At 47.8% G+C, this 25,537-nt stretch overlaps 1 protein-coding gene across 9 annotated transcripts in view; it reads right to left on the reverse strand.

Annotated features, from left to right (window-relative positions):
- The window catches only part of ACACB (acetyl-CoA carboxylase beta), a 96,809-nt gene that overhangs the window by 19,225 nt on the left and 52,047 nt on the right, over window positions 1–25,537 (reverse strand). For all 9 annotated transcript variants that reach the window (XR_012503573.1, XR_006727884.2, XM_074356018.1 and 6 more), the window contains 20 exons: window positions 23,990–24,178; window positions 21,861–21,961; window positions 20,092–20,180; window positions 19,877–20,001; window positions 17,832–17,945; window positions 17,537–17,650; window positions 16,868–16,957; window positions 15,617–15,735; window positions 11,554–11,691; window positions 10,052–10,151; window positions 9,856–9,963; window positions 7,441–7,497; window positions 7,156–7,197; window positions 5,829–6,044; window positions 4,278–4,433; window positions 3,290–3,493; window positions 2,167–2,322; window positions 1,847–1,969; window positions 1,469–1,738; window positions 116–213 (listed from right to left, as the gene is read on the reverse strand). Coding sequence is in view for 7 of the 9 variants with exons in the window: in XM_074356018.1 (XP_074212119.1) it covers window positions 116–213; window positions 1,469–1,738; window positions 1,847–1,969; window positions 2,167–2,322; window positions 3,290–3,493; window positions 4,278–4,433; window positions 5,829–6,044; window positions 7,156–7,197; window positions 7,441–7,497; window positions 9,856–9,963; window positions 10,052–10,151; window positions 11,554–11,691; window positions 15,617–15,735; window positions 16,868–16,957; window positions 17,537–17,650; window positions 17,832–17,945; window positions 19,877–20,001; window positions 20,092–20,180; window positions 21,861–21,961; window positions 23,990–24,178 (2,609 nt within the window). In the remaining 2 variants the exon portion in view is untranslated. The remainder of the gene's footprint in view (window positions 1–115; window positions 214–1,468; window positions 1,739–1,846; window positions 1,970–2,166; window positions 2,323–3,289; window positions 3,494–4,277; window positions 4,434–5,828; window positions 6,045–7,155; window positions 7,198–7,440; window positions 7,498–9,855; window positions 9,964–10,051; window positions 10,152–11,553; window positions 11,692–15,616; window positions 15,736–16,867; window positions 16,958–17,536; window positions 17,651–17,831; window positions 17,946–19,876; window positions 20,002–20,091; window positions 20,181–21,860; window positions 21,962–23,989; window positions 24,179–25,537) is intronic.

Consider the following 25,537-nt stretch of genomic DNA (forward strand, 5'->3'; position numbering starts at 1 on the left):
CACCCGCCTGAAAATACCGTCACCAGCCCAGGGGCTAAGAGACAGATTCCCCGCAAGCAGCTGAAATTAGCCACTGGAAAAATGAGGGGGCAGCCTTAGCTGTTAAGGCATTTACCTGGATTCTCCTTCTTCCTCGATGTGTTTACAGTGGACGGAGTTCACGGAGCTGATTTTCGTGTAATCTTGGGGGGTCAGGTACAGGTATTTAAATCCCTTAAAAATATACACTTCAGTGAGGCTGAGTCCAACATCCCTACACCAACAGCCTTTTTTTTTTTTTTTTTATTAATTTTTAGTTTTGGGGTGGAGGTAATTCGATCCTTCCTTCCTTCCTTCCTTCCTTTCTTTCTTTCTTTCTCTTTCTTTCTTTCTTTCTTTCTTTCTTTCTCTTTCTTTCTTTCTTTCTTTCTTTCTTTCTTTCTTTCCTTTCTCTTTCCTCTCCTTCTTCCCTCCCTCCCTCCTTTCCTTCCTTCTTTCACTTACTTATTTGTTTGTTTGTTTGTTTATTTTAATGGAGATACTGGGAATTAAATCCAGGACCTCCTGCAATGCTAAGCATGCACTTTACCACTGAGCTCTACCCTCCACGCTCCCAGTTTTGTTTTTTTTTTTTTAAATGTCAGCTCTAGGTAGGGAGGATGTTAATAACATGTTAACAACACAGTCACCTAACTGATGTTAATACCATACTAGTAACAGCTATAAAGTGAAGGGACTGTGTGTTTTCCACTCATCCTTATAACACAAACTTTTTTCCTGGTCTCTCGGATTTAATGTTTTTTAATCATCTTTTCATTCTCTCTCCCCTACGGAGCCTTTCAGATGCTTTTTTTTCTTAATACCAAACCCCCCCAATAAAATGTTATTACAGATACATTGTTTACATAATGTATGTCTGTATATGTGTGCGTGTGTATATGCTTTTTATGTGAAAAGAATAATTTGTGCCCCTTCTGGGGGAGGGGGAAATATTACCCCCTGAGAACACATGCTCTGGTTGCAAAGAATAAATCTGTCCCCCTGCATTTCACATCACAAAATGTGTGCTTTTGTCGAATTCATTTTGCCTCTTATAGCTGGTGTCACTGTATCTCCTGCATGACTTTTAAGAACTCCCCGAGGCCAGGGAGACACATCCTTCACCTTTGCATCCTCAGTGTGCACTGTGTTCAGGAGATGCTCAGAATATACCAACTCTGTGTTTCTATAAAAAATAACTTTTAAGAATTATTGTCCCCCTAAGGAGTCTTTTTAGACTTTTTTTCCCCCTAATCTTCAACCCCACCCACAAAATTTTAACACTAATATACTGTGTGCCTGTTTATGTGCTGTATGGATATCTGTGCTTTATACATAAAGAGCGATACCGCGTTTTCCGCTCCCTTGGAGGTGCGGTTACCCACCCCTCCAATGGAAAATACAGCTCGAGCTTGCGGGCTCACACTGCCACGCCGGCTTCGTGATGTACCTTGTGGGGGTCTGCCGGGTCCTCCCAAGCCACCTGGAACATGTGTTTGATCTCCTCTGCGAGGCCGATACGGGCCCCGCTGTTGGCAGCGAGGTAGATTTTAGGGATGCCCTCTGCTCGGGCCATCTCGGACGCCCGCAGGTACAGAAGGTCTTCTCTGGGGCCAAAGGATCCGATTCGGAAGGTGATGTCATTGCTGATGAGGATAACGTCCCGCCCTTCCGGGTACTCGGGGGTCTTAAACCTCATTTTGAAGGCCACCATGCCCACCTGGGGAGGAGACAGATGCACAAGGAAAACGAGTTTGTTTCTTTAGGGGGACCTTTTTTTTTTACAAGGGTGGTTCCAGCCGGGGGCTGGGCTCTGCTGAGTTCTCACCTCATTTCCTCCAGGAAGTCGGTTCATCTCTGCCAGCTGGCCCTGAGGGTCCAGCACCAATTCGGTGTATGTCAGGATGTCTTTGGGGTACTTGTCTGGGGAGCCCCACATTTTAAAAAGAGCCTGCAGAGAGGGGAGGAAAGAGAAAAACCAGAAGTCATCCATAAGGAGGTACAGTGTGTTCAGTTTCCTTTTCTTCATGAAGACCATGTTCTTTAGAGTGGGGTCTTCTGAAGAGTAACTGAGGATGAGGGGTGTGGATGCAGGTAGAGCCTCTAAGGGGACCAGGGGTGGAGCTGCATCTCAGCCCCAGAACTTGCCTGCCTGAACATCTCCGGGAAGTCATACACGTAGGTGGTCCCCAGGGACTGGGCCTGGAACCGCTTGGCCTGAAGCAGGTCCTTGGTGACGTAGGGAGTGTTGATCAGCATCCCATGCTGGGGCCCTTGTTTGTTGCCAAAGGAGTGAAACATGATCTGGATGGGAGAGAAAGAGAAAAAGAGAGTGGGAGAGGCAAGTCTCAGAGAACCACGCACCTGCCCAGTTTATTTCTACCCGGTCCTCAATGAAAATGCAATGGGGTGGTGGGTCGAGGTGGAAACACAGCACGTATCACATAACACAGTGAGTGGTCCCGGAGGAGTAATCCTCTCTTCTCTACCCCTGTGGGCAACCAGAGCCAGGAGGGACAGTGGGAGACGTAGGCACATTGCTCCAAAGACGTAACTATCCTACAATTAGCACACACACATGCACACACACACACACACACACCCCAAATAAATTAGTGTGTTTGTAAAACCTGGTAAAGTCCAAGTAAGATCTGCATTTAAGTTAAAAGACTAAACCAGTGTGAACTTCCTGTCTTGATAAAGTCGCTGATTATACATGATGTTATCACTGGGGGAAGCTGGGGAGAGGGGCACAGGAGAACTCTCTGTACTGTTTTCTCCTCTGCTAATTCTTCAACTTCAAGAGAGTCTAAGCATTTTGAAATAAAAAGATTTTACATATACACACACACACACACACACACACACACGTATGTATGTGTACGTGTGTGTGTGTGTGTGTGTGTGTGTGTATATATATATGTAGCAGTCAACAGGCTATTTGAGTCACTTTATAAGAGTCTGTTCCAAGACACGGTTGGGGTGAATACCATTTCCCTAAGTGAACTTGGGAGCTGCGTTATGATTAACCACAATTCTCCACATCTTATCCCAAACATGGTCCTGGAATGGATTAAACTTTGTCTTCATTCTCCTTCCCAGGGGAATGAACTTATTGGGATTCAGGAGCGAACATGTTTGTCAGAAAACTCAGAGGCGTTGCCCCAATCCGGCGCGGCAAAGCCACCAAATGCCATTTTAGTGTACGTCCTGCCCTCTAAGCAGCCTGCCTCTGCTCTGACTTGCCTTCTGGGGCCCCACCCGGCCTTACATTTCCAGATCTGGGGTCGGTCACTTCTTTGTAGAGGCTGATGTCCAGATAGTAGCCAGACTCGTTGGTGATGAACAGGCGGATGGGCACAGCGCTGTCCAAGGTGGTCTGGCGGATGTTGATCTTGACCTCAGCCTGGAGCACGCGGAGCCTCCACAAGCGGCTGCCGTAGCGCATCACCATGGAGCGCACTGCCTCTTCGATCTGCCCCAAACCACAGCAGTTCCATTTCAGAACCCGCCTCGCGCACGCTGGTGACAGTTCTAGCTCTGATTATAGCTCAATGATGGGATATACCGAATGCAAAATGCACAGCACGTATATAGCAGGACAACACACAACATGTATCCATATTAGCTAATAACCATCAAAGGCATCATGCTAAGCATTTAAGCTCATTCTCTCTCTCTGTCCCCATGATTACTCAGAGAGGCCGACACTTCTGTCCCCCATTGACAGATGAGGATACTGAGGCTGGTGAGAGCTAGTGCTTCTGCGTTACACCGTATTTATCTCCATCATGCAGCCCACGCCTATGCATTTTCTCTTCCGGGAACCACGTGGACGGGTGGAGTCGGGGCTCAGCGTGGGCCCCGTGCACCCAAATATGCCAAGCTGATGCACCAGGACTTCTTCCAACCCAGAATCACCTCCATAAACCCTGCCCCTCATGGAGAACCAGCCTGTGGGGAATGGCTCAGCCACAGACCTCAGGTGCTCCCGTCCCCTCCCCCACACACGTGCAGCCCCCCAACAGAGCCTGGACTATCAGAACAGGGACAGTCCTAAGGGTAGGGCCCTGGCTGAAATATGGCTCTAGAATTAATCGACTGGTCTCTTCTCCACCTGCAGCAGCTGAGGCTCAGACATGCACGTACGCGTCCTGGAACCCCGGTCTCCAGCCCTGGAAGACAGTACCCCGAAGCAGGAAGGTCCCGGTGACGGTGAACCCAGGGCCTGGGGAGAGCCCCACCCCCAGAGGCGAGACCTTAGAGGGGTCCATGATGACGGTGGGCACGAAGTTGAGGAAGATGTGGTTGCAGTCGGTGCGCACGTTGGTGTTGTTGAACGCCACCTCCAGCTCGTCCATGGCCTCCAGGAGTAGCCGCTCCCCCTCGTTCTGCAGGTACTCGAAGGAGGCTTCCTGCCCAAGGAGGGAGAGGTAGCTGCTAAGGCCAGGGCCGCAGGGCCCCACCCGGCCTCAGACAGGGAGCAGGAGAGGGACATATTCCCCTCCTCCAAAAGAGCCCTGCTTCCAGAGGTGAAGGGACATCAAAGGCTGTCGCGTGTATTCAGCACATCTTTTATTTTCTGTATTCTGATGCTTTGACAGCTGGGGCCTTGCTGACCCTGGAGGGGCTGCCCTTCCCAGGGTTCCTCAGTTCCCAGAGACAGTAAATAACTCATCCATGAGCACGCTTTTCATGCAAACCAGCCAATCCAGAGCCCACACCCCAACTACCTCCTTTGTCAGGCTCTCATGACCACCATCCACCTGCCCTAATCACTCCAGCGCCAGGTACCAGACAACAGGGACAACCCCTCTACTCAGAGCCTGCTGAAATCACTCAAGATTGCCAATCTCAAGCCTGCCCCCCCTGCCTCACCTATTCCTGTAGGGCCTGCAGACTCCACAGTAAAGGCTCCTGTCCACGTATCCCCCTCACTCAGCCTCCTGACCAACCCTGGTGTTCCCCCTGTGGCCCCTGTGGCACAGCATGTCCCCTACTCTTGGGATCTGTGAGTGACAAACAAACCACCTTTCCAGTGGCAACCATCTCCTGACCAGTTGGCCTTATTGTACGTGAATGATCATAAAAGCTATTAAAATATCTAGGTGACTGGGGTAGCAAAACATTGCGATTAGCTTAACATCCATCACTAGGAGATTTCTTAAAAACACTACACGCACATGATACATCCATGCAAGGGAACTGCACGAGGGAAATCATCTTCATTAACATGGACAAGGGTCTACAGGTTAAAAAAAAAACCCAACTCTTTAAATGATTTGTCTATCCTGAGCTCCCATCTGTAACATTACACCTACAACCCTATGTATGGAATTAGGTCTCAAAAGGGCCACCAACAGGGCTGACCCCTGAGTGGCAGGATTCTGGGTCCTTCCCCTGGATTTTTTGAAAGTCTTCTCAGTATTGTCTGCAATCTTCACAAGGATTACTTTTCTAATGCAAGAAACAATGGAAAATGATCATGAACTCAATCAGGGGAAAAAAATCCCCTTAACAAACCAGGGTCTTTCTTTTCTATCCTCCCAATTCTCTTCCCACACAGAGATCTTGGTGACAGAAGCAGGAATTCACATGACACCCCACGAAAAGAGGCCATTTCAGTGTCCACCTCCGGCCACCCCAGACTGGAGCAGCAGTCACGAGGGCAGGGCTGAGCATGCCCTGTGCACCCCGTGATCCCCAGCACGCAGCCCAGGGCCTGACCCAGGGCAGGAGCTCCGTGGAGGGAAGGCCAGCATGTGAGCGACAAGTTCAGGAGGTGTAAGGAACACACCGTGACGTCCTACCTTGGTGATCAGGTCGGAGTGCCTGATGATGACGCGGATGAAGAACCTGTGGTCGGTCACCTCCACGCCCTCCTTCACTCTGGCGGCACCCAGGTAGAGGTGCATCTTGTGGTTGGCGCAGGGCATGGCGGTCACGTCAAAGTTCCGCAACCGGCTGAGCTCCAGCTGGAAGGCCAGGGCCGGCTCCAAGTGACGGTAGATGCGGTCTTCTGCAAACTGCAGGCCGACCGGAGAGAGAAACCAGACGGACACACAGGCACATGCGGAGCTGGGTGCTGGGCTGGGTGCCTGCTTGATCCATGCCCCACTCTCCTGCACCCCCTGGTGTTTCCAGGTTTAGTGCTCAGGAATGAAAAGTTCATGGTGTCCTCTAATTGTGAGCTCAAGAGATTTGGGATTTTGCGAAGGTCTGGAGGAGAGCCAGGAATTGTGCTGGCATGACCTTCTTGGCCCTGGGGCAGCCTAACTAGTTCCTAGCACCTGCTGGCACCACCTGGCTGTTTTCTATCTGTCACAGCACAGAATATTTCCCAAGAAGTCACTAACCCCTGATTTCCTTGTAGACACTGGTCCCCAAAAGGAAGAGACTGATGGAGCTGGAGACCGAACTGAAGAGAAAATGAAGAAACTAGAGAAAGGATGAGTCTTAACTAGGAAAGTCAGACTTTGGATAAATTAAAAAACAGGGTTTGGTGGCCTCCTGGATCTGTGCTGGCAACAAGCCCACCTGTTCTAGAACAGGGATGGGCAAACTTTTTCTTAAAAGGGCAGAGGATTGATGGACTATACTGTCAGTCACAACCAGTCGGCCCTCCACCATGTGGTCTGTAGGTTCCACATCCACGGATTCAGCCAACCTCGGAGATTCCATCGGTGGTTGGCTGAATCCGCGAATGTGGAGTCCGCAGATACGGAGGGCTGATGTACCCAATTCGGCTGCTGAAGCAAAAAAGCCACAGGAGACAGTCAGTGATTAATGGGCATGGCCTCTGTTCTCATCAAACTCTGGTTATAAAAACAGGGGGCCTGCCTGCAAGCCATGGTTTGCCAACCATTGTTCTAGAAGAACATAAGAAAAAGAGGTTGGGAGAACCATCTGAGTTACACCAGCAAGTACAAAAGGCATCCAGGTGAGAGAGAAACCTGGAGCGCAAAACACAAGGTTTGAGCTCCACATAGAAACCCAGGGCTCTCACTGGAAATACCATCCCAGAGGAAGGCTGGGGTCTACACAAATCTGCACGTTCTAGAATATGGGGAGACCAGAAGGACTGGGGACCACATTCTTCCTGAACACCAAAGATGCCCGGGGAGCTCTTCACCCTACCTCGTCTCTTGCTCTGAATGTGAAAAACTTGGGAAATTCTTTCTGCAAAAAGAAATCCATAGAAAAGACAATTAAATCAAGCAAGACCCACTGAAATCTCTGTATACCTGTTTTGTGATTTTTAGCCGGAACCCAGTCCCCTTACAGAAGGAATCATCGGAAAGCCGTCTCTCCTCTAGCCACTGATCTTTTCCACCCCAATCTACAGAGTAAACGTCAAACAAATGGCCCTGGGTCTTGAAGGAGGGGAAGGACTCACACAGGTGCGTTGAGAATCGGACTGACCTCTTGGGCTATTAGGAATGTGATTCTTCGGAGTCCACAATCCACAAGGATGTTTTTCTGCATTAAAAGCCAAACACAAATGGAATCATACTTGGCCACAAAAAGGAGTGAAGGCCTGATGCACCTTACCACACGGACGAACCTTGAAGGCATGCTAAGTAAAAGAGGCCAGTTCCCAAAGACCTCATACTGTATGAAATCCCATTTATACGAAATATTCAGAATAGGCAAATGCATAGAAACAGAAAGTAGGTTAGTGGTTACCTAGGGCCGGGGAAAGGGTGTTGGGTTGAGGGGGAAATGGGGTGACTGCTAATGGATACAGGGTTTTTTGGTGGATGTGAAAATATTCTAAAATACAATGATGCTTATACAAATTTATGAATATATAATAGTTTCCCCTTATTCATGGGGGAATATATTTATTCCAAGACCCCTGGCGGATGCCTGAAACCACGGATAGTGCCCAACACTGTATATATACTATTTTTTTTCAATACATACATACTGACGATGAAGTTTAATTTACAAATTAGGCACAGTAAGAGACTGACAGCAATAATAACAAAACAGATCAATTATAGCTATCTACTGTAATAGAAATTATATCAGTGGTCTCTCAAAACATTTTCTTGCACAAATTTAATGCCTTTTCCATCTTAACTAAGCCTTTACCACTCACTGTGGCTGTAATTTTTGTCGTTTGGGGTGAGACAGCACAACTAGCATTCATTTCTTTTTCCTCCTTTACAATTTCACGGATAGAAGATTCATTCTTCCCGTAGCTCTCCGCAACAAAGCTGACAGTTTTGTTTTTTTTTTTCCTGTCTTATGAAAACAAGGACTTCCACCTTTTCACTTAAAGGAAGCACTTTACGGCTTCTCTTTGGCATGTCCGAATCGCCAGCATCACTACTTTTGCACTTTGGGGGCAATATTAAGTAAAATAAGGGTGACTTAGCACAAGAACTGTGATACCACCTCAGTTGATGGGATAACCGAGCCGGCTACTAAGTGACTAATGGGTGGATACCCTGGACAAAGGGATGGTTCACATCCTGGCAGGACAAAGCAGGATGGCAAGAGATTTCATCATGCTACTCAGAATGGTGCACAACTTAAAACTTATAAATTACTTATTTCTGGGGTTTTCCATTTAATATTTTTGTACTGTGGCTGACCGTGGGAAAATGAAACTGAAAAACAAAACTGCAGATGAAGGGACTACTGCACCGAGAAGCAATGAACTGTACACTTTAAATGGGGGAATAGTGCGTATGTGAACTATATTCAATAAAGCTATTAAATATATATATATGGGGGGGAGGGTATAGCTCAGTGGTAGAGCCCGTGCTTAGCATGCACGAGGTCCTGGGTTCAATCCCCAGTACCTCCATTAAAATAAACAAACAAACAAATAAATACCTATTACCCCCCAAAGAAAAAACTCATTAAAAAATATATTTTAAAATATATGTATTATATATACATATATATATATTTTTAACATTTCATGAACTCTTTAATGAAATTGGCATTAAGTGACCCTTATATATTATATTATTTAAAAAGATGAGTAAAAAAGCCTGACACAGAAAAGTACAAACTGTATGACTTAATTGATACAAAACTCAAAAGCAGAAAAAACAGAATAGATATTGTTGGAAGTCAGAATAGTAGTTGGTAATCTCTGGCCGGGGAGAGGTAGTCATGCGAAGGAGGCTCAAGAAGGGGCCAGAACAGTCTATAAAATGGGGTGCTGAGATTTTTAGCTCAGAAATTAATCAGATCTGCCAGGCACACTGTCTGGCTGTTAGTTCTTTCCACTGTATACATGGGAAAAGTAAGGATCAGAGAGGTTAAGTAACCTGCCAGCGGTAACACAGCACCTTCCCAATATTTATACTACCTACGCTTGCCAAGCTGCTCCACATCTGTTTGCAGACAGGATCCCTGAGCCTATGTAACAGCTGTCCCTACTGCTGGGTGAGCATCCATGCTGGCAACGGTCACCACGTTTATAAAGCCAACCCACAATTATTTGCATATGCAGTTGTTAATGTAAGTGACCATTTAAAAATTGTGTTTTCTGGCTTATCCCAAGAAAAACATTTCCCCCAAACTCCAAAACTATTTATTGAATGTGTCTTTTGGGCTAAGTGGTGTATGTACTGTGACATCTCATCATGGCAACACCCGGAGAGAGAGAAACGCCACCCCTGTGTGACTGAGGAAGAGGCTGAGGTTCTGCATGTTCTATCGTGGTGCCCAAGGTCACCGGTGCAGCAGAGCTAGGATGGGGAGCCAGGTCTGTGGCTCTGAAGGACTCAGCAGGATTCCGGGCACACAGACACTTCAGCAAGATAGTCCCTCCTCCTTCTCCAGGGACCCAGAACCAGAGGATGCCCAGCACACCTTGGACTGCACAAATGTCCGGAAAATCGGCACCAGCTGCTCGTCCTCCAGGTGGTCCGCATACTGGATGGCCACGTTCAGGATGTGGATCGGCTCTTCTCGGAGACTCTGGGAGAGGAACCCAAGGGTAGGCAGTAGAAGGGTCCGGGGCCCCAGCCCATCCCCTCCTCGGCTTGCTCCCTGCCCAGACACTGACCTTGCTGTCGTCCTCGGAGAACAGGGTAGTGCGGGCCTTGCTGAAGAGGGGGGTGTCCTTGGGCACATTGGCGAAGCAGGAGATGACCTCATCAAAGTTCCTGGGGGTGCAGGGCAGAGAGGGAGGGTGAGGGGCTGCTGCCCCAGGAGGTCACAGGTCAGACCGGGACCCTCCCTCTTTCCCAACCACCACTCTGTAAGCGCATCCAAGCCTGTGCAGAGTTCATGCGATTCCTGGCAAGGCACCATCGATGGGGTTCTTCCCAAAAGGGAAGAATGAACCTCCATGATCTGAGATGGTGAATAGCGGGGAGGGTATAGCTCAGGTGGTAGAGCCCATGTTGAGCATGCACGAGGTCCTGGGTTCAATCCTCAGTACCTCCTCCAAATATAAATAAATAAACAAACAAACTCAATCACTCCCAGCCCCCTCATAAAACAACAGAAAAGAAAAGCAAAATGTGAGATGGTGAATAAAGGAAAGGATTCCAACATTTTGGGGCATCGCTGGGGTCCCCTTTTTACTGGCTGGGAGACCCCTACAACCTCATCTCATCTCTCTGAGTTAACTGAAGATAACAAAAGTATTCACTGCACCTCCCGAGGCTGTTGTGAAGATACAAGATAACTGTGGGGGGGCAGGAGGGGACAAATTAGGAACATGAGATTAACAGAGACCCACTACTATATATAAGATATAAAACAAGGGCCTACTTCATAGCACAGGGAACTATATTCAGTATTTTGTAATAAGCTGTAATAAAAGAGACAATATATGTGTGTGTAACATAATCACTATGCTGTACAACTGAAATTAACACAACAGTGTAAATCTATCTTACTCCAATAGCAACAAAAAAGAAATAGTGAAACAACTTGTGGAAAAAAAAGATACAGTATAATCTAAGCCTGATGCAGAACACACAGGACCAAGCTGAAAAGAGGGCAACAATGCTGAAGTTTTTGACTCTGTTTTTTACACATGAATTACAGTTTAAAATACAGTATTTTATATGTATTATCTCATTTAATTTTCCTGGTGACCCTATGAAGGAGATCTTTCTCTAATGCCCATCACACAGATGAGAAAGCGAAGGTACAGAGAGGTTCAATACTTTGTTCAGAGTCTCACAGTTTGGAAGCAGTGCAGAGCCAGAATTCAAACGCAAGGGGTGCTGACGCCCACACTCTCGGCTGTGATATTATTAATCTGTTACTATTTTGTTTTAGTTTTTTTGGGGGGGAAGGAGGTAATTAGGTTTATTTATTTATTTTTGGAGGAGGTTCTGGGGATTGAACCCAGGACCTCGTGCATGCTAAGCACGCGCTCTACCACTGAGCTCTACCCTTCCCCTGATATGTTGATATTAACTTGCTGTGTCACGTGTCTGGGTCGCCCCAACCCGTGTGTGCAGTGTGTGCAATGAAGGGGTGGGGGGGTGGTCAAGCTCACTCAACCCCTCTGCTCAGGGTGTTCCAGGGAGACCAGGCCACGCTGGGTACCTGGTGAAATCCTCGAATCTCTGGAAGGCGACCATGGCTCCCATCCGCTGGCACAGGGGGGAGAAGCCACTGTCCATGAAGAGCTCCGTGCTGTGTCTCAGCAGTTCAGGGTTGGTGACACTGATGGGGGCGGCCATCCTGCGGGGGGCATGGGGACAGGGAGCTGGGGATGAGGCAGCTGCTCCCAGATCTGGCCCCCAAGAGCCGTTCCTGCTCTGGAAGCTTCGGTGAGCCAGGACTGCAAAGAGGGGGGCTCAGAATTGGGGGTGGAGGGAACAAGGGTGGAGGCCGGGGGCTGGGGAGTCTTGTCTGATTCCCCCAGACCTGGTTGTAGACCAAGAACTCAACAGATGAATGAATGAATGAATGGTACACGCAGGCATACCGATCCAGTCCTAACATGTCCCCAGACTAAATCCACACTAGTGAACTCAGCCACAGAGAAGGAACTGCCAGCATCAATTTCTCCTGGAGAGCCCCAGCCCCTGGGCCTGCTAAGGGCCCAGGCTTGGTTCTAAAGGACACTCTAGGCTTCTGCTTCCTGTACCCCTCCCCTCAATCAAACTGCACTCAGGACAGGTTCAGAAACCACAACTGAGCCCTAGGCCAGCAGCGTACTGGAGCTGAAGCAGGTACTACCCCCAGGACTGCATACCAGGAGCAAATCCAAATGGGTGCCCTGGGTGGTTAGAGCCAGGCTCTGGTATTGAGCGAAGGAGGGGGTGTGCATCAGATCGGGGGGTGCAGACAAGAGTCAACAAAGCATGAAGCCTGAAGCTGCTCTCCTGAAAAGGACACCTGCTTGAAAGGCTGGCCCTAGGCTGGTGTCCAGGAAGTCCAGGAGGGTTCCCACCATCCCCTAAATGATGAGGGAGGCTCACTGAGCCCATATTGTTTGTACTTTGTGGTTTCTGCTGAGCTTTCCTTCTGGACTCGAGGATTTTGGTACGTGCTAAGCAGAGGGTGCCTATGTGACCAGCTCCCAGAGAAAACCCAGGGCGGTGAGCCTCTGAGCAGCTGCTGGACGACACTGCACACACATCATCACAACTCGATGCACATCCTGGGTGACTCCAATGGGATGGGACTCTTGGGAGCTTGCGCCTGGTGTCCTCCGGACTTGACCCCAAGTCCTTTGCTGACCAGGCTTTGTGTCTTTCGCTATAAGTCATAGTGGTGCGCATGACTCTAGGCTGAATCCTGGAAACCTTCCTAGTGAATTGTAGAAATTGGGGATGCTCTTGGGGATCCCAACCCAGGTGAAGCAGGGCCCATCTGTGCCTTCCTGTTGGATATCGCAGAAATCATCAGCCAGGCCCCCTGCTCCCGGATAGCTAAATGCAAAGGTGACCCTGGCAGGGCAGCATGGGCTGAATTTGGCCCACAGATGGACTCTCTGGCTCCAGATTGACTGATCTATTCAGCACTTTTTTTTTGTACAATATATTCTTGTTGCTTATCTATTTTGTACACAGTAGTTTGTATCAATCCCATACCCCTATCTTGTCCCTCCCCACTTCCTTCTCCCTACTGGTAACCACTAGTTTGTGCTCTGTACTATACCTGTGAGTCTGTTTCCATTTTGCTCTATACATTCATTTGTTTTGTTTTTAGGTTCCACATATAAGTGATGTCATATGGTATTTGTTTTCCTTTCTGACTTACATTATTAAACGTAATATTCTCTGGGTCCATCCACATTTTGCTGCAAATGACAGAATTTCATTCTTTTTATGGCTGAGTAGTACTCCAGTGTGTGTGTGTGTGTGTGTGTGTGTGTGTGTGTGTGTGTGTGTGTGTACACCACATCTTATTTATCCATTCATCTGTTGATGGACACTTGGGTTGTTTCCCTGTCTTGGCTACTGTAAACAATGCTGCTATGAACATTGGACTATGTGGTACCTTTAATATATTCCTACACATTAATTAGCTATCTACACTGGAAAGTTGAGGATTTTTTTTTTTAAGTCTAGATTTCCTGCTTCTCTTGGAAAAAAACATGGAAAGGTCTGGCCTCACTGGGCTGATTTTCTGGAACTAGGGCAGGAGTCCCTCAGGCACAGCCATGCTCTTGAGTTCCCACCTCTGGCTGTGCTCAGTGCCCCTTGGGTCTGGAACTAAATCCTGGCTGCAGGAGGCCATGCTGGCTTCTTGTCTGACCTTCCCTCTGGTCCCATGACCCAATTTACAGCGTGTCTGGGTCTACAGACACAGGTGCAGAGGGCCCAGCCTGGCCCCACTGGGAGCTGAGACACACTATTACGTATAAGATAAGCTAAGAGGATACATTGTACAACACAGGGAATATAACCAATATTTTATAACAACTATAAATGGAGTATAACCTTTAAAAATTGTGAGTCACTATTCTGTACACCTGTAACATGTATCAACTATACTTCCAAAAAAAAAAAAAAGAGAGAGAGAAAGCACTAACACTGTTGCCCATATAGATGTTAAGATCGACTCAATGCCCAAATTCTAATGAGACCATTCTAGCCCCAGGCAAGGCCTTTGGGAACCCCTCTGAGAACCAGAAACAGAGGGATGAAGAAAAGTACAAGAAAAGGCTCCAAATCCCAGGGAGACATTGTTGCTTCAGTAGAAGGTGTCATACTCTACCTGAAGGGAATGATACCTCGGGCGCGGAAATAAGATGGATTGGAAAAGAGAAGGTGTAGCAGGACTATTCACAACAGCCAAGACGTGGACGCCACCTAAGTCTCCATCAACAGATGACTGGATAAAGAATTTGTGGCATACACACACACACACACACACACACACACACACACACACACATGCACACAATGTAACATTATCCAGTCATAAAAAAGAATGAAATTCTGCCATTTGCAGCAATATGGATGGACCTGGATTATCATACTGAGTGAAGTAAGTCAGACAGAGAAAGACGAATATTATATGATATCATTTATATGTGGAATCTAAAAAATTATACAAATGAACTTATAAAACAGAAACAGACTCACAAGTATAGAAAATTTATGGTTACCAAAGAGAAAAGGGGTGGGGGGATAAATTAGGAGTATGGGATGAACACATAGATACTACTATTCAATATCTTGTAATAACCTATAATGAAAAAGAATCAGAAAAAAAAATATATAGAACTGAATCACTTTGGTGTACACCTGAAATTAATGCAATGTTGTAAATCAACTAAACTTCAATTTAAAAAAGAAAGAAACAAAAGGAGATGGTGAGGGGCAACAAAGACACACCAGGATGTCCCCGGGTGAGAACCTCATGAGGATGCAAACAGGCCGACACGTGTGGCCCGGCTGCTGGCTCCAGAGAGCCCTCAAACACTGTAAAGAACTTTGAAATGAGAACACAGCCTGGGCTCAAATTCCCACAGTTTGCAAGCAAAGACCTTGGGGCTCCTCAGCTGTACAACGGAGATGAGAACACGTTTGGGGGTGACAGATTGTGAGGGCTGAACGAAACAGCGTGAAAGCACTTAGCATAGAGGTGACCCACATCCTGCGGTCAGATCATAATAACAGTATCAGTCTGATCATCGCAGGGATCCTGTGTTCATCTACAGCTTTCTGCGTGTGAGGCACTGTCCTAAAGGCTGCAGGTGTCTTATCTCATTTACTATTCATCGTGGTCTTGGACAACCCTGTCCAATAGAACTTTTGGTGGTGATGGAATGTTCTGGAACTGCAACGTCCAATATGGCAGCCATGAGCTGCACGTGAGCCTGTGGCAACTGCAGAGTTAAATGCAGCTTGTGTGACTGAGGAACTGAAATTTTAATTTAATTTTCATGCATTTTAATTTAAATATCCCATGGGTGGGCAGTGGCTACCAGACTGGACGGTGCAGGTGTAGGAGGTAGGCTGTGGGTTCTTTCCATCTGACAGATGACAGAATGGCGATTTGGGGAGATGCCAGGGTGGGGAAGTGGTGTCCTTGAGGTCTCCCCAGCAGCGTTCCCAGACATACCTGCTGGGTCCCTCCAGAAACAGAACTACAGCCATCAAGGAGGAAAGAAACCCAAGGCACCCCGCAGGTGGGTACCACTCTGTACCGGTTTGGGTGGGAGGAGGGCAGCATGAACTGGAATTCCACCACACAGGTGCCATCCGGGAGCTGCCGGTGCTGCAGGCTGTTTAACTCATAGGCGATGTAGCCCCTCCGCACATAAACCTAATGAAACAGAAGCACAGAGGGCATAGTGCCCCAAAACCTGAGAAAACTCAGGCTGGAGGGTACCAGGAACGATCTCGAAGTGATCCCTAAGCAGACGTTAAGAGCAAATTTGCTCACTTTTCAGAACGTTACTTTCTCTGCAAAGGGCTAGAGAGTAAACATTTTAGGCTTTTGTGAAATACATCATCTTTTTCACAACTGCTCAACTCTGCCGTTGTAGCCCATTAGTGTAGCCACAGACAATATGTAGATGAATGGGCATGGCTGTTTCAATAAAACTTTATTGACAAAATCAGGCAGTGGGCCAGCTGTGGCCCATGGGCTATAGCTATAGTTTGCCGAGTCCTGCTCTAGAGTAATGTTGTCCAGAAGAACTGTAACACGGGCCACATACGCAATTTTAAATTCATTTCAAATTGTCTGGTAGCCACTTTAAAAAAAAAAGGCAACAGGTAAAAATAAGTTGAATAATATATTTCATTTTATTCCCAATACCTAAATGATTATCATTTCAACATGTAAGCAATAAAATTAAGGCATTTTAAATTCTTTCTCCATACTAAATCTTTGGAATCTGAGTCCCCTGAATTCAGGAGGACCAGAACAGAAGCAGAAAACCTGGCTCTGATCTGGATTTTGCCACTGGTCATGCTTATCTCTGCCCGACACATAGGGAGGTCACCTTAAATTGTCACCTAGGCTCCTTCCACCTCTCATAGCTCCAAGTAGAAAAATATTCAAAGATAAATCAGAAAGTCTGGATGAAATGCCTCAGACTTGGTCGCTGGGAGTTAGTATTTAACTCTGCCCTGCCCGGAGAAGGCTGGGATGGCACACAAGAGAGCAGAAGTTACCAGCAAGGACTCTGGACCAAGACAGACCTAATGTGGATCCCCGGTCTCCCAATGCCTAGCTGTGTGACCTCAAGCAAGTTGCTTCACCTCTCTGAGCCTCAGTTCCCTTCTCTGTAAAATGGGTGTAAGTAACTGGACCTACCTTGTAGAGAGAATGATAAGATCACGTTTGCAAGGCATGGGGCCCAGGGTTAAGGGTGCACCGGGCGGGCAGTGGGAGCTAGGACAGGCGTGGTCAGTACTGGTGCTGTCCCGGGGGCCTCTCTTCTGCTTACCTCCAAGGATGCCATGCAAACGATTTTGTTAGCATGATAGAAGAAAGTCGGCAGGACGTCAAATATGGTCGTTTCTGAGAGTATTAATTTCTGCAGGACATGGAAAGGGAGAAAAAGGAAAAGTAAGCAAGTTTTAACCAACACTCAGAGAAGCCGGAGGGACGGGAGTAGGAAAGAGAGGTGGGTCCTTTTGTTATCAGGAGATGCTGCCGGTGCGCCAGACCCACGAGATCTGAACATGGAAGCAGTTCTGGGGTGACTCCTCTCCCAGGGCTCACAGCTCCAGACGTGGAGGGGGCGCTGGAAGCTTGTAAATGAACCAGATTTCGGGGTTGGGGAGCCCTGGGAAGATGAAGCCACGACCCAGCCATGTGAGTGCCCGCAATTTCCAATAAGCCCCAGCACATGTGAATTTTTAAAATCACACCTCTTAGGAGAGGAGGCTTTGAGGCGCTGTCCATCCTGCAGGACAAAACCTCTCCCAGAGCCTCCCCAGGGGCCCCCTCAGGCAGCCCCGGCCACAATGCACTAAATCACTGGTGTCTGCAACTGCGCTCTGCACCCACGCCTAGCACCTTGAGGGCTAGGGGAGCCCGCTTCCCACCCTCAGGCCCCACTTGGGCCTTTGCACGAGCTCTGTGCAAAGTGGACGGATGGTGACAGCCTCACCTTGAGGTTTTCCGGGCAGAACTGATGGCCGTACAGGTCGATGGCAGACAGGAAAATGGACTCCACCTGGTTGTGCCTCAGCTCGTAGGAGGGGAGGTGGGAGGCAATCAGGACCTGCAGCAGGAGGGGATGGAGGGGGTGGGTTGAGCCACCCTCACCGGGGAGAAACCAAGGGCCGGGCCCTGCGGGTCAGACATGGGACAGCAGCGGCAGCGTGCAGTGGGGGCCAAGTGTGGGAGGAGGACAGCACCCCGTGACCCCCCTGCACAGTGGGGACCACAGTCCACAACCCTACCTGTCTGGCTCTGAGGGCCACTTTGCAGTGCTCAGTTTTGCTCAGCTGAGTGAGCTCATTGAGGATGGAGGTCAGCTCGTCCGACAGGGAGGGGTCTGGGCCACAGAGCTCATCCTTTGGGAGATAGAAACAAAATCCAAATGGCTCCGCCGCAGCACAAGAAAACGTGCCAGCACTCAGCCTTGGCCAGGGGTGTGGCCGTCCCAGCAAACCTGCTGCCTGGCCCTCTGAACACACCTAGCACAGCCTGATACACACACCCTTAACCACTCTCCACCAGGGACCCTCCGTTTGTTCATTCATTCACCCATTAATCCAGCCCAAAACATGCCCTAAACTCCTGGCACAAAGAAAAAGACATCTGAGTGTCTGCATCACTGTAATAGGTTCTTACAATGGCCAGACAAGCAGCTAGACCCTTTCCATTCATTTCCAGGTGTGCTTTGCTCAACAAAGGCTCAAACTTAAAAAAAACTCCATCCAAAGGACGTACTTTCGAAAGCGTTATATTATTTTAGCAATGGAATTTCCCCCAAGACTGGATGCATCCCTGGGCATAATAAGTTCCTAATCCTGGCTGCCTGTTGCAATCACATGAGGCAGCTTCGGCCCCAAATTTAATCATGAAGAATTTCAAAACTACACGGAAATTGGTACATTGAGAACCCTATACTCACCATCTAGATTCAGCAATTGCTCAACTAATACTACATTTGCTCTTTTCTAACAAGCATACACGCATGCCTGCACACACACACACACGTTTTTTTTTGAAAATCAGTTGCAGACACCATGACCCTTCCCACTATTTCAGAATGTACCTCCTTGAGAAAAAGAGCTTCTCCAGCTAACTGGAGAACTGTTAAAACACCCCAAGAAATGAACATTCAACCAATAATATTATCTAATACACAGTCTCTTTGTTTAAGATTCCCATCGGAGGAGCTTTCAAAAAGTTTTAATGCCTGGGCCCCACCTCCAGAGACCCTGGGTTAATGAACCAAGGGTGGGGCCTGGGCATCTGTATTTTTTAAAAGCTCCCCACTGCCACCCCAGGTGATTCTCAAGTGCAGCGACGATTAAAATAGTCTCATACCGCACTAGATTTTTAAATGATTCTTTACAAAAATATCAATATTTATGAATCTACCTTGTCAGGATGTTCACTGTTCTATAAGCCCAGGACCAAATCCGGCCCACTGCCCAGTTTTGTAAATAAAGTTTTATTGGAACACAGCCATGCACATTCATTCACATATTGTCCACGGCTGCTGTCACGCTACAATAGCAGGGCTGAGTAGTTTCAGCACAGGCTAGAGGGCCACAAGCCTGAAATATTTACTCTCTGGCCCTTTACAGAAAAAAAAAAAAATCTGCCAATTCCTTCTTGCTGTCAGCCAAGCCCGAGTCTCTGCTGTGATCTGTTCCTCTTAACATTTTCCAAGTCATATTAAGGGAAAAAAATCTTTAGCTATAAAGGAGGGCTAGTTACTACCTAGTAGAAGTAAGAACAAAGAAATTCTATGCTTCTCCAAGAAGGCAAAATGAAAGATCTACTGCAAAAGCCTCCAAATCCAATGTCCCCTGACTAATAATAGCTTGGCAGGACTCTGGAGCCAGGTTGTGGGTTCAAATCCCAGCTCTGCCCTTACAAGCTGGGTGCCCTTGGGAAAGTGACTTCACCTCTCTGTGCTCTGTCAAAGGAGGGTGAGAACAGTACCTGCCTCCCTAGGATTGCTGGGAAAATGAAATGAGTCAGTATTTCAAGTCAGGAGCACCTGGCACATAGTAGGTGCTTTGTGGGTTCGTCATAATAATCCCCAGGGGCTGACAAAACCCACCCACTGCCTGGTTTTGTAAACGAAGTTTCATGGGGACCCAGCCCCGCCTGTTTGCTTGCACTGTACAGTGGGCAGCTTTGAGAGGTCAAGAGCCACCGTATCATGGGCAAAGTCTAACATATTTACTCTCTGGCCCTTTTTGGAAACAGTCAGCGGACCCCTGAGCTACCCTGCTCTAGGTAAAGGGCGCCCTTTCCTGCTTACGATCAACATGATCATCAGCTGGTTCTTCTTGGCCACCTGCGCGTGGGAGAAGATGCAGTCCAGCACCTGCGACATGTCTGGCTTTAGCTGCTCCCTGAGGTTTATCACACACTTGTCGTAGTGGGCTGGAGGGAGACAAAAGGCCGCGTGGGGTAAGGCCGGGGGCCCCCCTGCCCCCGCGGATGGTCACCAGTGCCAGTGGCGACGACTCTTGCCTTGTTGGAAATGGTGCTCAACCAGTAAATATTTTCGCAGGAGATCCAACACCACCGCCTTCATATAGCCGCGGGTCCCGCTGCGGTATCTGGGGAGGGAGGGAAAGCTGTCTTAACGATCAACGCCACTTCCTGGGGTGCCTGAGACATCTACAGCCAGGGCTTTTAAGACTGAAAAAGGAGAAAACACTCATTAAGAATCTGGAGGAGGGGAGGGTAGAGCTCAGCGGTAGAGCGCGTGCTTAGCATGCATGAAGTCCTGAGTTCAATCCCCAGTACCTCTGTTTAAAAAAATTATTTAAAAAAATTTGAAAAAAGGAATCTGGAGGCTGCACCCCCTAATCCTTAGGTCTGGGAGGGAACGTGTGAGTTGGTTCATTTGTGTTCATCCCACAGGCCAAAGAGAGCAATGACTTGCCAAGGTTATGCATCCAACCAGAGGCCTGAGTTTCTGAACCTCTGGAGGGGGCCAGCCTGTCCCCAGAAAGGAGGAAAAACACTTACAGAGTTGGGATGCTGAAAGGGGCCAGCCTTGCATGCATGGTGGAAAACAAAAATTTTCAGTTAACCATCCAAGATATCAAGACAGTTTGGAAAACAAAACAAAACTTAAAAGACATTTGCCAAAAGATCCCTGTGTAAATTTCACTTCCCTGTTTAAAAATGAATTGTAACCTGGATGTTCCTTAAACCATTTCCTCTTCCAAATGATTTCAGAACACAGGGAATTGAGTTTCTGAGAGCACGCGATGCTGAATTTTAGGGAAGTTGAGACCAGCTTCACCCCAGCATCACCAAGTGACAGCAAAAGAACAGGAACATAAAATCCTCTTTTATTCAAATATAATGTGAAAAAAACACATGCACACAACATAGGGCAGAGCTTTGAGATGCATGTTTAACACAAAAAAAAATTTGCTAGGGAATTCACCTAGCTTATCATTTGTTCATTGCTTCGAGGCATTTCTCTGATGCTAAAGGATGGGTTTAAGGTTAGCAGTCGAAGTGTTCTGGGGGAGGAATCTCCCCACCTCCAGCCCTTGGCTATGAAACTCTCACTTTGCAGGGAATCCAAACTCAAATCTCTTTCCTCAGCTATAATTCCATATTGTCAGTATGAGTCCCCATGAGCCAGGGAGCTCCCTGAAAAGCAGGGCTGTCTCCTACAGTCTTACATCCTCTGCACCTCTGACAGTTTCATGCACATGGTGAATATGTGCTGAATTAATTTGTTCTAGTCTGAGAATGTTTGGATTCTATCCTTAGAGGCAAAGCTTTCTTGCTAGATAGAGTTACCACGAAAAAGAGCAGTTCTTTATCATCAGAATAGTTCTCCCCGCTCAAGAGCTACTTGAGATAAAATACATATTCTTCACCCACTCCTTCTTTGCAACAATCTCCCAAAACCGCAAGAGATAAGGTGTATCATCCTTTATGGCCCATGAAGCCATTTCACCCCATTGTCTCATAATCAACGGTGCCACAAGGACCCATCACGTGTCAGAACTTCACAAAAATTAATCTGCTTGTAACTCAAGATGATTTATCGTGGGTGAAGTGTTTTTATTTCCATTTTACAAACTGGCAAACTGAGATTCACAGAAGTCAAGGGCTGCTGTTAGGAAAGGCTGTGCCAGGGCTATAACTGCGGCTTCGGACCCCACGCACCATCTCTCGGTTTGAACCTGGCCTTAAAAGAGCATCACCCTGGGGCAAGACCTGGACCAGTGAGTGTGACAACCATTCCCCACAGAGGGCCCAGGACTCACCTCTGGACCAGCTGCACGATGCTCTGGGTGTTCATGAAGAAGACTTCGCGGTCAGCCTTCCGCTGCAGGGTGGCCGCATGGCAGTCCAGGATGGTGGCTATCTGGACAGAAAAACAGGACAGGTCTGGCCACCCACAACCACACAATCCAGCTGCCACACAGAAGTCAGCGGGAGGACCCACCACAGGCTTCCATGAGGATCCCACCCAAAGCTCATTCAAAAATTAATGTTTCCACCCTCAGTGCCCTTTTGTAGTAGGGAAGAACAAATCTGACTCCATATGAGGTCCGTTCCTTTAGCTCTAACCCTGTGCTCTGTTTCCTGGGCTGAGTCCTGCTGGTTCTGCACCTTTTGTAAAAGAATGTTGCCTAGAACCTGAAATATATAGGAGAGCCCCTTCTCAAGGCTCTGACCTTTAAGGGTATAACACTTTCCCATTCATACAGAGAAAACAAGTTACAGAATAGAAAATAACATTTGGAGGTTTATAGGGACACCATGACCTGACCCACATGGACAGCTGCAAGAACAAAGGATTCCGACACCAAGAAGCTTGCAACAACCAACCACACCCCTTCCCCCTTTTTAGTATAAAAGGAGCCTAAATTCTGGCTTGAGGAAGATGGTTCTCTAGCACATTAGTCCCCCATCTTCTCAATCTGCTGGCTTTCTGAATAAAGTCATTGATTCCTTGCCCCAACACCGTGTCTCCTGATTTACTGGCCTGCCGTGCAGCGAGCAGAATGAGCTCGGACTCAGTAACACGCTGGCCACCCAGAAACAGCTCTGTGCGTGCCACTCAATGTATGGCTTGAAAATTCAAAAGCTCACAATGGTAACAATCACATTAAGACATACACATGTTCGTATCATCCCTCTCCACAAATACGAAGGCTCTGGAGAAACAGAAAGTAATTTCCAACCCCAGGGAGCATGAAAGTGTTGGGTTGGATGGGGGTCCTATTTTTACAATTAGATTCCATGCCATCGCCCTATTGTCTGTGGCAACAAAAATACATTTGATGCAAAACCTACATCAATGACAAATTCCAACACGTGTTTGTCTCAACTAGGGTCCTTTAGAGCTTTGTTTGCATGAATTTTTCAGTTGAGATCAAATTTCTACACCGTTATATTCCCTTCCCTCCTTTTAAAATATACAGTTAATTCAGTGGTTGGTAGTATATTCACAGAGCTGCGCAACCATCACCACTATCTGACTTTAGAGCATTGTCACCACCCCCAAAAGAAGTCCTCTAACCCACAGCAGTCCCTCCCCATTCCTCCTGCAACCACTCATCTATTTTCTTTTCTCCATGGATTTGCCAACTCCGGACGTTTCCTATAAATGGAATCAGGGAACATGTGGTCTTTGGTGACTGGTGTCTTTCACTGAGCGTCATGTTTTCAAGGTTCATCCATGGAGGAGCACGGATCAGTATTTCACTCCTTTTCACGGCTGAACAATATTCCAACCCAGAGGTTGACTCTGGGAATAAACTGACCTACCCTGATCTCTAGCTTCCCAAATCACTAACATGTGGGTGGGGAGATGACGGTGGCAGGAAACCCTTTTAACCAGACAGAGGGCACGAAGGTAAACAGGCAGAGGGGACTCTTCCTAATGCAGATTTCCTTTAAAATGCTTGATAAAAGCATCCTCCACTCAAAAAAGAACAAAATGAGGCCGACGTAGAATTATTAGAGACTTTTGATACCACCCTGGAGTGGTTTCCATTCTTAAAAAATAGTATTTACACAAAAAGCCCCAAGATTACCCCCTTACACAAAGCAGACGGGGAGGATCAATGCTACAAACTGGCAAGAAAAACTCAGAGTCTCCTCTATTATTTCAGCCAGTGGAGTTTTGGAAAATGCTCACTCTATCTGCAGCAACTGCTCACTCCTGTTCTGAATCCAAGTTTTATGGAGGGAGGGCTAATGATTGCTTATGTTCATCTAAACAGCTGTTGCTTTGGGGGACACGCTGGGATTCTGCAGAGAAGGCGTGAAAGAAAACAGCATCTTGGGCTGTACGTGGGTCTCACGAAGCCCCGTTTGATCAGAGGCCAGATGTCAGACTGACCGGGAGCGGAGTTCCCGGCGGGGCTGGCTGCAGGGCACGCACCTGCTGGCTGGGGAACTGGCACAGCACCGAGGTGATGTTGCTGGCGTACTGGGCCATCACCCTGCGGACCGCCTTCTCCACGGGGGCGGGGATGCGGCCCGACAAGCTGGTCATGGTCTCCTGCAGCTCCAGCAGCGGCAGCGACGGGTCCCGGAGGGTCATCAGGAGCTTCTGCACCCAGTCCTTCAGCTGCAGCAGGGATCATGGTGTCGGCCTGAGGCCCTGCAGGGGGTGTGGCCACTGCTACCCACCAGAGGGCTCCAACACTCAACCCGTCCAGTCCCCGCGCACTTGTTTCCAAAGATGGAGACCCAGGAGTATCGGGACTAGTCCTGAGTGGATGGCCCCCTGAGCGGGAATGAACACCCAGTTTCCCCACCCAGAAAGGCTGCACTCCCCTCTCCGTGAGTCCAAACAGCCAGTGTGGGCTGAGGACAGAACATAAGGCCCTGTGAAGAGCCAGTGTTTGTGGGACACTCGCTTAGTGCCAGACACGGTCCTAAGACCTGCATGTGCACGTTCCCATCTGATACTCAGAAACAACCCGACGAAGGAGGTATATCATCATTCCCATTTTACAGCTGGAGAAACCGAAGCACAGAGAGGTTAGTTAAGTTACCCAAAGTCACCCAGCTAGTAAGAAGCCACATCGGGGGGAAAACTCAGGCAGACTCAGAGACTGAGCAGCTATGTTCCACTGCTCCCGGTCACCCAAAACGTTGATGGTCTTTGAATGGGGAGGATAAGGGTGCCAACCCCATAACATGGTTGTTTAAGGTTTAAAAATGAAATCACGCATGCCCTGGCAAGTGGAAGGACTGAAAAAATGTTGCAATTCTAACAGACAATTAGGCAGCATCGCCTAGGGGCTAGGAGCATGGACTCTGGAGCCAGAGGGCCAGGGTTCAAGTCCCCTCTTTGCCTCTTCATGGGTGAAACAAGGCAAGTTTCTTAGCCTCTCTGTGCCTCAGTTTCCTCACCTGTAAAATGGAAATAATAACAGTTCCTACCTCATAGGCTGTTGGGAGGATTAAATGACTTAATAAGTTTTAAGTGCTTAGCGTAGTGGCTGGCACATAACACGATCGAGATGAGGGCTGGTTGTTATTATCAGTGTCACCACTGTCACCATGATTGGCTATTCTGGGACGGCCTGCAATGCAGCCGAGTTTTAAGGCTATTGATGCTGAGTTTAGCAGCATGAGTCTTCCATGGAGGTCTGCAAATCTGAGAACTACTTCTTCCTCCATAGACAGCGGGACCCTGGGGTGATGAATAGAGTGGTGTTTCTGAACAAAGTCCCTTCCTTGCTGTGTCTTTAAGAGGGTGACCCACCCTCGACTCCTTTCTTAACTTACTACGTGAACATCCTCAGTGTTGAGCAGAACTGAACCCCCCCCAAAAAATCAACGAAACTTTTACAATAGTTTATAATCAAAGGGAAATGCACACTGATACTTACAATGAAACTAAGGAATTCCCTGAGAACAGGTCCTCAATAAAAACAACAGAGAATGACCCATTTTCTCAGTCCTTCCTTCAATAAAG

The sequence above is a fragment of the Camelus bactrianus genome, chromosome 32 (assembly GCF_048773025.1).
Source record: "Camelus bactrianus isolate YW-2024 breed Bactrian camel chromosome 32, ASM4877302v1, whole genome shotgun sequence".
Lineage (NCBI taxonomy): Eukaryota > Metazoa > Chordata > Mammalia > Artiodactyla > Camelidae > Camelus > Camelus bactrianus.